General features: G+C 35.2%; 1 protein-coding gene across 1 annotated transcript in view; it reads left to right on the top strand.

Annotated features, from left to right (window-relative positions):
• Positions 1 to 7,737, top strand: part of LOC104410243 (isoprenoid synthase domain-containing protein-like) — a gene marked incomplete at its 3' end in the record, with an annotated part of 34,469 nt that extends 26,732 nt beyond the window's left edge. Inside the window, exon 3 of the mRNA XM_010020354.1 lies at positions 7,633 to 7,737. Within this exon, the coding sequence (XP_010018656.1) occupies positions 7,633 to 7,737 (105 nt within the window). The remainder of the gene's footprint in view (positions 1 to 7,632) is intronic.
• Positions 7,738 to 12,600: the final 4,863 nt, after the last annotated feature.

Consider the following 12,600-nt stretch of genomic DNA (forward strand, 5'->3'; position numbering starts at 1 on the left):
TCCCTATCCTTAAAACCTAAATTCTACAGACTTCTTTTCAGGATAAATGTACTAAATGAATTTTGTCAGTAATGCTTTCATTTAATCAAAAGCTGAAACTAGATTGGTGGTCTGTTGAGAAAACTATGCTAGTTTAGATAGCTCTGTGCTTGATTAGTTCTCTGGCGCAATGGTAGAGCCAGGATATTTTATGAATCCCCACCTTGCCCTAATTAATTTCTGCCACAAGAATGTTTGGAGAAATTTTAATGCCTTGCATAAGAAAAAAATAAGAAGTTTTTTTTGCTAATGGAATAATTACTTCCATTTTATGGCACTCCTCATCTTGTAGGATCTCAAAGCACTTTGTGAATTTATATATTAGCTCTTGGGATTGTTTTGGTGCAGTGGTGCAAAGCTGCCACTCCCTGGGTGAAATCTCACATCTCTGTAGCAGTGAAAAGGCATTTTGTCTTCAGATATTATTTGGAGGCTGTATGTTAGGAAGACACACTGCCATTAGTCAAGTTGGAAGTTAGACGGGATTATGAGAGTATTGTTACTGGATTTACACCGATAAGTTTACTCTATCCACATGAATCTCTCGTTTGGCACAGGCTCAAAAATGCTGAATACTGAGCAAGAACCACTGTATCCAGCATAAGTGAGACCACCCATCTAAACTGTCATCTGCTGCTTGTTTTGAGAGAGCAAAGAAAACAAGGTGGTGATGCTAGAGCTTTTACTCTCTTAGCTACTGATGGTTTAGTGTATCAAAAGGCAAGAAGAAGGACCATTTATGATCTTGCATAATTTCAGGAGATTATTTTCTCAAGTAAATTGTACCAAGAATGAATAATCTTATTTGTTAAAAAAAAAATAAAAATAAAACATGTATTTATTTTATTAAAAAATAAAACATGAATTTGGCTCACCTCTGCTTCCAAATCTGACTAAATTCTCTGTTGGTTGCTTAATTTTAGAACTCAATATATGAAATCTCTTTACTGGGAGAATGTGAATAATTCTTTACGTTTTCCTAGAATAATCTAAATAATCTGTAGTTTTCTGCATTGGGACGAGGTTGTTTTGTCTTTATAACTTTGTTTTGTCCATATAACTCTTTTCCAAGGATTTTTTCAATTTACAAGATGGTTTTTTAAAGTGTAAAGAGTGAGTCCTAACAGTATTTTGACTATTACTGTTGTCACATAGAGTATTAACATTTTTTTTATTTGAAGTTATAGCTAAAATATTTTTTAAAAAGGTGAAGTTGTATATGAGGTCTGAAATTCTGTGCTCAGCTGCATGCTCAAAATGACTTCTGTGTCCTTTTCTGATATGAGAAAAATTGAGACTGTCTCGGGACCTGATTTATGAAGTCAGTCTGATTAATAATTAGCTCTAGTTGCATGAGGCATTTCATGTTCATACCAGTACCATTGCTGACTCTCACCTAGTTTGTATTCTTCTTTTCATTTTGCTAGTTTGTGTGGACTTTCTTGGAGTAACATTAGGAATATATCTACTGGCGTGGCACGGAGGGAGAAAGACCAAGGGGAAGACTGAGGTTTGATTTTTAGTTTGGTTGTTTCAAGATTGTATGTGTAAACTGGGACTTCACCAGCAGCAATACTCATCCCAGTTGCCAGTCATGTGGACACAATGCATATTGAGTCCTGGCTGCTAGGGCACCTTACGTCCACACTGCAAATGATGAGCTTTAGCAGGTGCCCTTGCATATGACTGTCACCTTGATTCCACCAGAAGGGAAATGACTTTGAGCTCTCCAGCAGCACAGTCGAGTGCATTTTGTATGATTTTAAGTAGAGATGCAGGAAAGACAAAAAAATTGGTAATGCAGACACAACCCATGATGTTTCTTGTTTGTGCCTACTGGTACCCTTCTTTTTTCAGCAAAGCACCTCCAGTTATGCTTGATAAAATTTTTACCTTGTTCTCTGGAAGGACTGAATTAGGGATTACTCTGGGTGTATAGGGGTTAGGGGTCCCCATGTAATTTTCAAACAGGGCTATGATTGCTCAAAATTACAGTAGTAATGGTTTTATGATTTTGGTATAAGGTCAAGCATGTGTACTTCTTTTACAGCATGACTGGTTTGTTTGGACCTATCCTTTTGCAAAGACAGAAACAGAAGCAGCTAGAATAAGATTAAGACTTAAAGAATAGGCTTGAATCATCGGATTATAGAAACACAGAATTGCTAAGGTTGGGAAAGACCTTTAAGATCATTGAGTCCAACTGTTTACCCAGCACTGCCAAGTCCAGCACTAGACCATGTCCCTGAGTGTGGCATCTATATGTCTTTTAAATACCTCCAGGGGTGGTGACTCAAGCACTTCCTTGGGCAGTCTGTTCCAATACTTAAAAAACCCTTTCAGAGAAGAGATTTTTCCTCATACCTGATATAAACCTCCCCTGGCGCAACCTGAGACAGTGATACAAATGCTATCATTACTCCTGTAGACTGTCTGCAAGTATCTTAAGGCATGGATTTAAAAACAGAAAAGTTGGGTCTTAAGCTGTCTCAAGAGAATTTTAAAACTTGATCTTCCTGTTTCTTTTATCCAGAGTCAACATTAAAGATGCTGGGTCTAAAACCTAGTCTTATGATTGTACTCCAGCTTCTGTTTCATTTTGAGGTCAGAGCTAGAAAATGACAATCAATGAAGTGGCTATCTTTTCTAACTGTCCAGTTAGCTTATTTCTGTGTTTTTGTTGTATTGATTCCTTCATGAATCTAAAAGTGAATGACAGTTTTTCTTAGTGGTTTTGATAGAATGGAACACTGAAAACAATGTCTTTTTAATATAGTTCATTAGTTGAGATCCTGACTTCTGGTCACAGAATCATGCGTGATTTGTTCCTTAGAAGAAAGATGAAGTAACCTGTCAAAAATGGACAGAAACATCTACGTTAAAAATTTGTTGCTGGATCTTACACAATGGTTTTGTTTAACTTATGTTCAGAAGTGCAAACTTTGATACAAACATTTGTTCTCTGCGTCCATACGCATTTCTGAATCCTACTGAGTTTCAGCTTTTGCGTTTTGTGACAATAATTTTTTCAAGCAAATTTATGTTTTAAAGAAAAAGGAAAAAGAAAAAAAGAGAGCAAAAGGCAGAGTTATCCTCAACCTTGGCTAGTAGCTAAAACTTGAAATAGTGATAGGGAAAGCAAGTTTCATGTTGCTCACACAGTGTGTTTGTGCTCTACATTCTTGCCTATGGGACTCTTACTGCCTGACAGCAGGTTGTGCACAGTGAACAGCAGTTGTCAGCCTCAGCATAAAGAGAGTTTATGAACTGCTTTCAAAGAAGACTAGTACAATGAAAATTCATAGCTGACTTGGCCTGGGAGCTTGTATGCCTGCAGAGATGTATAGAACATGGTTGCAGGTGATGGCAGTATGGACTGCTTAATTCCATTACAGAGTAAATTGCTGTATCTTTATTCTCTTCACTGTGGACCACTACAACATTTGGATATATGTCACAGCAGTTGTAATAATTAACTACAGTAGAAATTGTTTTAGAGATGAGCTTATCTGAACTCACATTAATCTTGCTGTTTCATTGTTCACGTGTTTCCTCCTTCTGGTTTTTGCTTCTGTTAACTTCTCATTTAGCTGTGGTGTATTGCTGTAGGCTGAGTGCTTGCTGCATATCCACTGTTGGATTCAGCGTTTTTTAGTTTCCATGGTAATGAACATGGCAAAAAGATTTAAATCTTTTTAAAATACGATAAAAATAGGCCATTTGAGGTTCAGCAAGAGCTCGTGGCTGCTGCTTTTTTAACTTAGTGAAATGTTACTGGTGATGGCTGTTCATCATGTGCCCTGGCAGTTCAGCAGTGGAAACTTGATTTGTAAGGATCTGGAAAAGTCATAAAGCTCTGCTATTGTTGATTAGTTATGCATTTTAATTACAAGTGTTCTGATATTGTTATAGAATGGATTCACATGGGAGAGTAAAATGGAGACACTCCTGACACTGGAAAAAGTACTGAAGATGACATAGCCAATGGTTACAGAAGTGTGGAAGACTGACTTTACACAAACTTTAAGGGTACCCGTTTAAAGGAAAAGATCTGAAGATTTTCTTTCAGTTAATACATAAAGAATATTGATTTTTGTTTCCTTATTATGAAACTAAGGAATGATGAAAAAACAAGAAAACATCAGTGTTGCAATTAAAATTTTTCTTGCTTCTGTCTTTGTTTTACTGTATGGTTACCAGTTCCCATTTATACATTCAAAATCTTTTATCAATATAAAGATACAGTAAAATGGCGCATGTTAACAGTAATAGCAATTATTAATGTTAAATATTCCTTCTTTATAATTCTACTTGTTCAAAGTATTGTACTGGAAACAAGTTAATTTATAGACAATTAGTAAGTACCAGGGAGATAGAGGCTGCGTAGCTGCTCTTTTCTGTAAACCCTTGTTCCATGCTTATGGCTAAATAACAACAGTATAGTTTGCATTTTAGGAATTAATATTATTTATCAAAATATTTACAAACTAATCTAGGGGGCAGGGAGAGAAGAATTGGCATGCTAAAATCTGGATCTTGCTCCACCCATAGCACTTTATTCAAACATCCACTCTTGGAAAACAAACAAGAATCACTCACAAAAATCAGTCCCCAAAACTACCTAGTAGAACTCCTTTGAATATTCAACAGTTCAAAAGCATTTTTAAATGGCATATTTCTTTCTCTGTCATTTATAAAGCTAAACTAATCTGCTTGCTTTCTTTTGTGGATGTGTTTTGTGCCAATATTTCCAGCTGTTTCTACCATTTCAAATCTGTGGTCTGAAACTTAAACTGTGTCTATTGTTTCACAAAGCTATGTGTGCATGTCAAGTTCAGTTAACTGTACTCTGTGAAACTTTATGTTAAAAAGCCTTTCAGTTAAAAAGAGACTTTAGAAAAAGAGTTTTGAACAGATTGTTGTAGTGTAAATTGGCTCTAGATGTACAATGAAATACATACAGCAGGCTTAAGATGAGAACGTTTGCATGCTTGGCTGACTAATAGTTTTCCTCATAGATATTCCACAACTTTTCATTATGAGCACTCCCTGATAATGCTTAATTTGTTAGCTGAGTTTCTTAGTGCAATACAGAAGCTTTCAAATCCTGTACCTTAAATATGGATTTAAAATTTCACTTCTGGAACGATTTAGTGTATGAATAATACATAAACTAACCTAGTCTTGAGCTGATGCTTCCATTTCATTGTTCTCCTCTGACATCACTGTATCAGACTTGCAGAAAAGTACACTGTGGCAATGTGTTTAGGTTTAAACAATTAGAGTGGTAAATGTCATGATGTACAAGTGTTGGTGAAATATGTTTTTAATTATTACTTTGCTTTGTGTCGTATTTCATCCCTTGAAGCCAGCAATACCCTCAAGATGCTTTAGCCCATTTATGGAACTTCTCCACTCCCTACTAATTATCTGTAATTAATACCTTCTAAAAAGATGGAATTGCATAGTCTTGCCCTAGTATAATTCCTTACCCATATATTTAAAAATGTAGCTTAATTTTAATTCAAAGTAAATTCTTTCACAGATAAGTTTTACTGAAATTTTCTCTTCCATTTTGAGGCAAAATAAAAATACATTTTTTTTTTTTTTTTAATGTCTGTATTATTCACTTTAGTAGAAAATAGTTTGTGTTCTAGCAGAAAATCTTCCTTAAAACCAAAACAAAATACAAACGGAAATATAATAAATGTTTGTAATTGAAAGTTACTAGACCATTCCTAGTTTCATTGGCAATTTGTCTCTGGACCTCTTAACTCAAGAGATCATTCAATTTTATATATTTTGGAGCTAGAGTTCCCTATTCCTTTATATTTTCTATTGACCTTTCTGGTATCTTGATTATTTAAAGAAATATAAATATTATCTGCTCAATTTAAAAATATTCCAAAGTGTCTTTTTGAACCCTCTGTTTTCTTTAGTATTCTGAAAGAAATCTTCCATGTTAGCACTTTCTTGCATCTGTTTTGTTTTGTTACTCAAAATGCTTAAAAACTTCTGAAGAGAAGTGTAACACTTAAATTACTTTTCTAAGCGGGCTGTGTAAGTGAAGGAAAATAAACAACACAAGGTAAAGTGCATGACCAGTTTTCATAGCAGTAAATCCCAGTGGAGTTTTGTGAATATCTGTGCTGGGACCTGTGCAGTTCATTTTGCTTATAGATAATTTCGAACATGAAGTGGAGATACCCATTTTTCTATTTTTTTCTGGGTGGTAGGCATGAGGGCTAACTAAGAAGATTTGCAGAAGGATGTTAGGATAAATTGATAAGTAAGTGTAGATAAATGTAAAGGAGGGCAAAAGGGTTGATGATTGGAGTTTTGAAGTAGCTTCCACACATGAAATGACTGAATAGATGTTGATCTCTTTAACTGGGGAAGGATGTAAGAGACATAGTGGAGCATATTGAAGGGCTGAGAAGGTGCTAAAAAAATGCCGCTATTCAAAATGTATATGAGTGGATTCAGGATTCCTGTATTTCACTGAGGACCGTTAAGGAAGTTGCTTCTAGTTCAGTGTGTCCCTCAGGGACTTCGTAATTTAGGTATTTCCTAAGCCAGAATAATAGCTTCATATGAAGCCAAGCAAGTAGTCTGGGAATGTAAGAAGATATGTGTGCCTTGTTCTTATTTACTTACTCTTGACTATTCACTCTTAGCTTCTATTAGAGACTGGATACTGGGCTAGTTAGCCTGTGCTTTTATCACATTAATCCAGTTTTATGAAAGACCTTAAGTTCTCCTTCCTTTTACATGTTACTGATGTTTCTGGATAGACTGGTAATTCAGCAGTATGAAAAGAGACTAGAACTTTCTTACCTTAATTGAGCCAATTCATCTTAAGGTAATCCTGTCCAATAAGCTCCAAGTTCCTGCTTTTGTACCTACCTATGTTTTGGCTTGAGAGATTCTGTTCCCTACTCAGTTTTCCATTAAATAGGATTCTTATAATCACTTAACTGTAGGAAGCTAAACTGCTTGGGAAGGGCATGTTGAGAGAAGAATAGTTGTTGTTTAATCTGCAAGGCTCATGGAGCAGCATCGAACTTTGCTTTTTTGTAGAGGGAAACATATAAGAAATACAGAGGTTCTTATTTGCTACCATTCTTTTTAGATACTACAAAAAAACAAACCAGCCAAGGCATTTGGAGTCATGCTTCTACAGTATCTTAACCTGTTCCCGTACTCTAAAAGTTTGTCACTAGAAGGTTGGTGATTTCTTTTGGTGAGGCCTCAACTCCACGGAACTTTTATACATGTAACTTCTTATTGATATAGTTAATAACATAGAAGTTTAGCAAGATACTTGTAGCACCTAATCAAATTCATTTGTGGTTATAAAGTGTTGACTTTCTTCTGTAACACTTTGCTGGATAGGTAGAATTTGGCATAAGCTTCTTGGGAGGTTTTTATTTCTCATCCATCCTGAACGTGCCTACCTAATACTGCATGTATTATTCTGGACAGGACTGTGGAGATGTAAGATTTAATTAATGAAAGAAAATCTGTGGTTGCTGAAAAGTATGATTTCTTTAAGACTAATTAAGAATATTTGCTCTTTTTTAATTACTACAGTGTACAGACTATGACCTGGATTATGGAACTGAATGTTTGCATCTGGCTCTGAAATACTGTAAAACAAATGCCAAACTTGTTGAAGGAACAGCTGAGCTCTGGAAGGTAAAGGCAATAATAACCTCTATGTTTTATATATCTTTTAAAATTAATAAAACTTGTATGTTACCATAAAAATTCAGATGTGTTTTCAATTGCAATAGGCTTTCTTTTCTAAATTTCAGAATTGTTTTTGGATTATCATGAGGGTTTTTTTAGAGCTCGTTGTTGTAGACAGGCTTGGGCAGATGTTACCTGAGATAATCAATGAGAACAGTATTTAGCTGGAAGTCAGAAAACCAACTAGGTAATTGTGAGTAACTTGTAAATCTGTAAAACCATAAATCCATAGTTTCTAAAACTAAGAACATTCTTTTATGGGATAAGCTTTTTCCTTTCTCCTTCTCTGCAGAAGATACAGAAATACCACATCTTTTGTCTATTTTCCTTCACTTCTGCTATTAGAACATCACTTTTTCTCTGATGCCAAATACCTGGCTAATGACAGTTTGATTTTTAGAGCAGTTCATTACCTTCAGTAATACTGTAATCTTTAAGGCCTCTTCAAACAATCTTTTAAAATGTTTTTAAACATCATTCACCTTGTCTGATAATCTATAGGTTCCTGTTGACTGACAAAGCAGGTGTGTATTCAGGTGCTAAAGGATAGGTCCCTGCTGCTTGAAAGTATCCCATTTCATTGTTTGGAAGGTAGGACATTATTCTTTCTTGTAGCTCATTACTCTTCCAGTAGCTTTTTCCTGCTGTTGTGTCATGCAATTTTTTAAGTGTTTACTTTTTTATAAAATATTATTCTCTACCACATTGAAGGATCTGGAAGCAGCTCAAATCACTCTTTGACAGTAAATTTCCTCCAATGGGACATGATTTCTAATAATATGACAGTAAATCTTACACAGAAGGGTAATTTCCTGAATCTGCAGTGCAAATTTCCTGTACAATGTAACAGCAAAATTTACTTATGGGTTGGTTGCATACAGCAGCTTCTTTTCGTATCTTTCTGGGGACATAGTCTTTCTGAAACAGTGTATTGTCTGTTTTCCTATTCAGTTGTCTAAGGGACAGATTATGCCATACATATTTGCCTTATATCACTTTTTGGATGGCTTCATTGTGCTCATTGTAAAGCATGCTGCTTACATGAGGGGTAAAAAATATACCCATAATGTTAGTTTAGTTCTTTGTTGTTTATTTAGTTCTTTACTATCTGTAGTATCTACTCTTAGATGAAATGTATCTACTCTTAGATGAAAAAAAAAAAGATTGACCCAGAATGACAGACTAATTAATACTGGAAAAAATTATGTCATCTGGTCCAACACCTTGCTGAAGTTGGGGTCAGGTTGGTTAGATAAGGTTTCTGTCAACCCCTTTCTCCAGCATTTCAGAATACCTCTAAATGAGTATTGGACCCTTGAGCATATTCAAAACTTCCCTGTTCGTTGTCCTCTACTAGTTTGCTGAGGTTATTTCCCCTTTCCCAGGTTCTTAATAAAGATATTGGACAGTATTGTCCCTACTATCAGCCCTTGAAGAGCAGCACTAGTAACCAGTGCCCAGTTATACTTCAGACTTGAGCTTGTGCACATTTCTAAAAGAGAATTGTTGAAATGTTAGGGCCACTGTCACTCTGGTGAAATGAAATCCTAATGCCGTTAGTAGCAACAGCACCTGTTTTGTTGCAGATACTGCGCTACAGGTGGTGCAGAGCAGTGAATATACTATTTATATTATACACAAAGATGCTGGTGCCATGTCTTTAAAGTATCTATACCTTCTCACATCCTATTCCTTGTCTTATTTTGTAGCTAAAAGTCATTGGTGTCTTCTATGGCTTGTGAAAACGGTCAAAGACATAAAAATGATAAAGTCTGTAAAATATTAAATTGTTTCTGCGGCAAATACTCATATCAGAGGCTACAGAGAAAGATAGCTGCTTTCTTCTTGAATAGCGCCCTGATATTGGTCACTCCATACCGGAGTGTTTGGCAGGTGACTTGGAGCAGTACCATTAAAGAAGGCAATACTCATACTCAGTCTTAAGTTTGATGAAATGCAGAAGGCTGCCAATTTTCTCAGGTGATGCTTGCCTACAGAATGGTTAGGAGCTATTGCTCTTTGTTCCTAATGACCTTTCAGAAGCAGAATTGTCTTTCCTTTGCTTTCAGAATAAAGTAATTTGTATTATATTGTTGTTTTTTTTTTTTTTTTCTTTTTCCTATAAGGCTTTTCAATGCTGAAACAAGTTATATTTCATATGCCAAGAACTGATGTGCTGCCAGTGGCCCCAGTCTTACTTTTTCAGCACAAGGGAAAAAGATATTCTATCCCGATAAATGAGAACTTAAATAATCATTGCTCAGTTGAGAACTGTGGAGAGCAGTTTCTGAAGTGCAAGTATTACAAACTGGTTTCATTCTGTGTGGACCTCGACAGATCTGATATTTGTAAGAATTCAGTTTATTAGGTGCACAACCTATATATAACATTAAATGGCTCAAAGCTGTGGGAAAAAGTTACTTTTGTGTCCATACGTGCTGTTTGCTTGAATTAACTCTAATTATTTATCTGAGCTTTCTCTACTTAGAGTGCATGAATAAAAGTACCATTTCAAAGTCATTTATGGTTAGTGCTAAAGCAAGAGATAGTTTACTTTCTGGAAGAAAATGACAAAACTGAAATCATTCTTTGTAGTGACAACAAGCAGGCAGGAACGCTGAAATTACTTCAGTGTTATAAATATTTATAAGTTATATTATAAATTTAGTTATTATATAATTACTTATAGTTAGGATCAGGATGGCAAAAAAAAAAAGGAAACAGAATGACATTATCAACACCACATTATCAGTTTCTCTGCACTTGATACCTTTGAAACAAATGACCTTAAAAGTTCTGGGCAATATCCTCTTTAATAAAGTGTAAAGACATGTTACGCAATGTAATTGAAGTCTAAGATACATGTGTGTGTATAATGCAGATGAAAACTGCATTGTAAAAACATTTTTAAAGGTCTGATACGCATTTAAGACTTAATGCCGATAGTGCAAAAAATCCTCACCGTTTCCAAAAACAACAGGTCATCATCTAATCCTACAAAAATACACCACACGAAGGAGATCTGTATGATACCTTAGTATAACAGAGGGAAATACTTCATTAAAGTGCATTTCATTTTGTGTATGCATGATCATTAACTTTATCGTATTTGTTTGGTAGAGAGTTATGTTTTGTACTTAATGTACAGTTTTGTAAAGCTGAAATGTTCATTAAGCTAGATCAGTTTGAAGTATTAAGTGTGAATAACCTTGGAGAACTTTCTAGGTGGTTCTGACAATTGACAGAGGAGGGCACACAGGAAAATAAACAAACCACCCCTGGTCTGATGGTTTTGAGGCTTTGCTAAATAGACATAGTAGATTGTTTGTTATACAGAAAAGTAGAAAAATGTTTATTAACTAAGACTATTCTGCCTTTGCCAAATAAGCAGATGATGGTTTCATATTCTTTGATAATAAGGTATTTGTGTTGAGTTTTAGTATTTGGCCTATTGATATTCTGGATTGCAGCAACAACGTTCAGAAAATCTTGGAGCACTAGATACTCAAGAAGACAAAATGAAAATTAATGGTTTTAGATGAAAAGAGAGAATCTGAATAATTAAAAGCCTGTGAGTTTGATATTGATCAGCAAAGTAAAAGGGTACACTACTACAGGCATAACTTGATTAATAAAGCATTGAGGGACTAAAGTACTGAATGTCAACCTTTTACTTATTTTGTGAAATTGACTTCAAGCCTTTTTTACAAGATTGAAAATTGTCTTGGCTGAAAAGGTGGTAGTGCTGATAGAATATATGGTTGGCAGAAGTTTGACTTGTTACTATGTAGCACCTTAATTAAAAGTAGGATGAATGTAATTGTACTTATCCTCATTAAATAGATTAAAAATGGGATAACTGATGTATTTCAAAATATAATTCTTACCACATACAGTTCTGCAGAAACTGTTATTGTCTCTATGCTATTTAACATTTGATTGAAAAAAGTTTGCAGACACCACAAGGATTTAAGGATTTATAAATAAAAATACAACTGATCAGAAATAACCTATTGATAAGGATTGCTTGGCAAACAGTTTAAACAAAAGGTATGCTTTTTATTCCAGCCAAAACCAAAGAAGAGTTTTTAGAAACGGAAGTGCAGGGCATATTTAGAGAATTGTTCTAGGAAGGCAATGATTTTGAAACTGATGTAGGCATCACAGTGGGTAGTAGGTTTCCACTGTGGGCAAACTACACATCAGCCACAGATACAGAAACAAGAACATGAGTTAGAAAAGAGATGTTCTAGTATTACATGTGCATCTAGAATATTATGGTCAAATCTGGACTCAAGCTCTGTGCAACTGTTGATAAATAGAGAAGTTTCAGAGAAGAACATGAAAAAGATTAAATGGTAATTTGGTAAGTCTGTTAAGATTTAGCTTAATAATGTGATATAAAAAAGCCCCAAACAAACAGACATGGATGATGTAGAACATCTGCAAAGTGAGAGAGGACTCCTCTGTGTCATTTTTCTTGCTTACTCTTTTTCCACTGTGTTTTTTGTACCTCACAGGGCTGTGAGAGTGGAGAATGATGTCTTACTCTCTGGCATACAGTGGCAGCTAAATTATTCTTTCTGGTTGACTGGGCTAGATCTGAATTGCTTCTGGCTGCTGTGAGCCTAGAATGCAAATCTACTTTAGTGAAACCAGAGGTAAAGCAGTATAGCTGCTCAGAACAATAAACTTGTGTTGACCAGCCTTGAAAGTGGTTTAAAACAAATGCATACTAAAACAATCAATGGTTAGAATGAGACCAAAGGGTGTCTCTGTCATCCTGATATCTGTTGGAGGGACGGGACA

This window comes from Nestor notabilis, unplaced genomic scaffold (assembly GCF_000696875.1).
Source record: "Nestor notabilis isolate BGI_N333 unplaced genomic scaffold, ASM69687v1 scaffold6248, whole genome shotgun sequence".
Taxonomy (NCBI): domain Eukaryota; kingdom Metazoa; phylum Chordata; class Aves; order Psittaciformes; family Psittacidae; genus Nestor; species Nestor notabilis.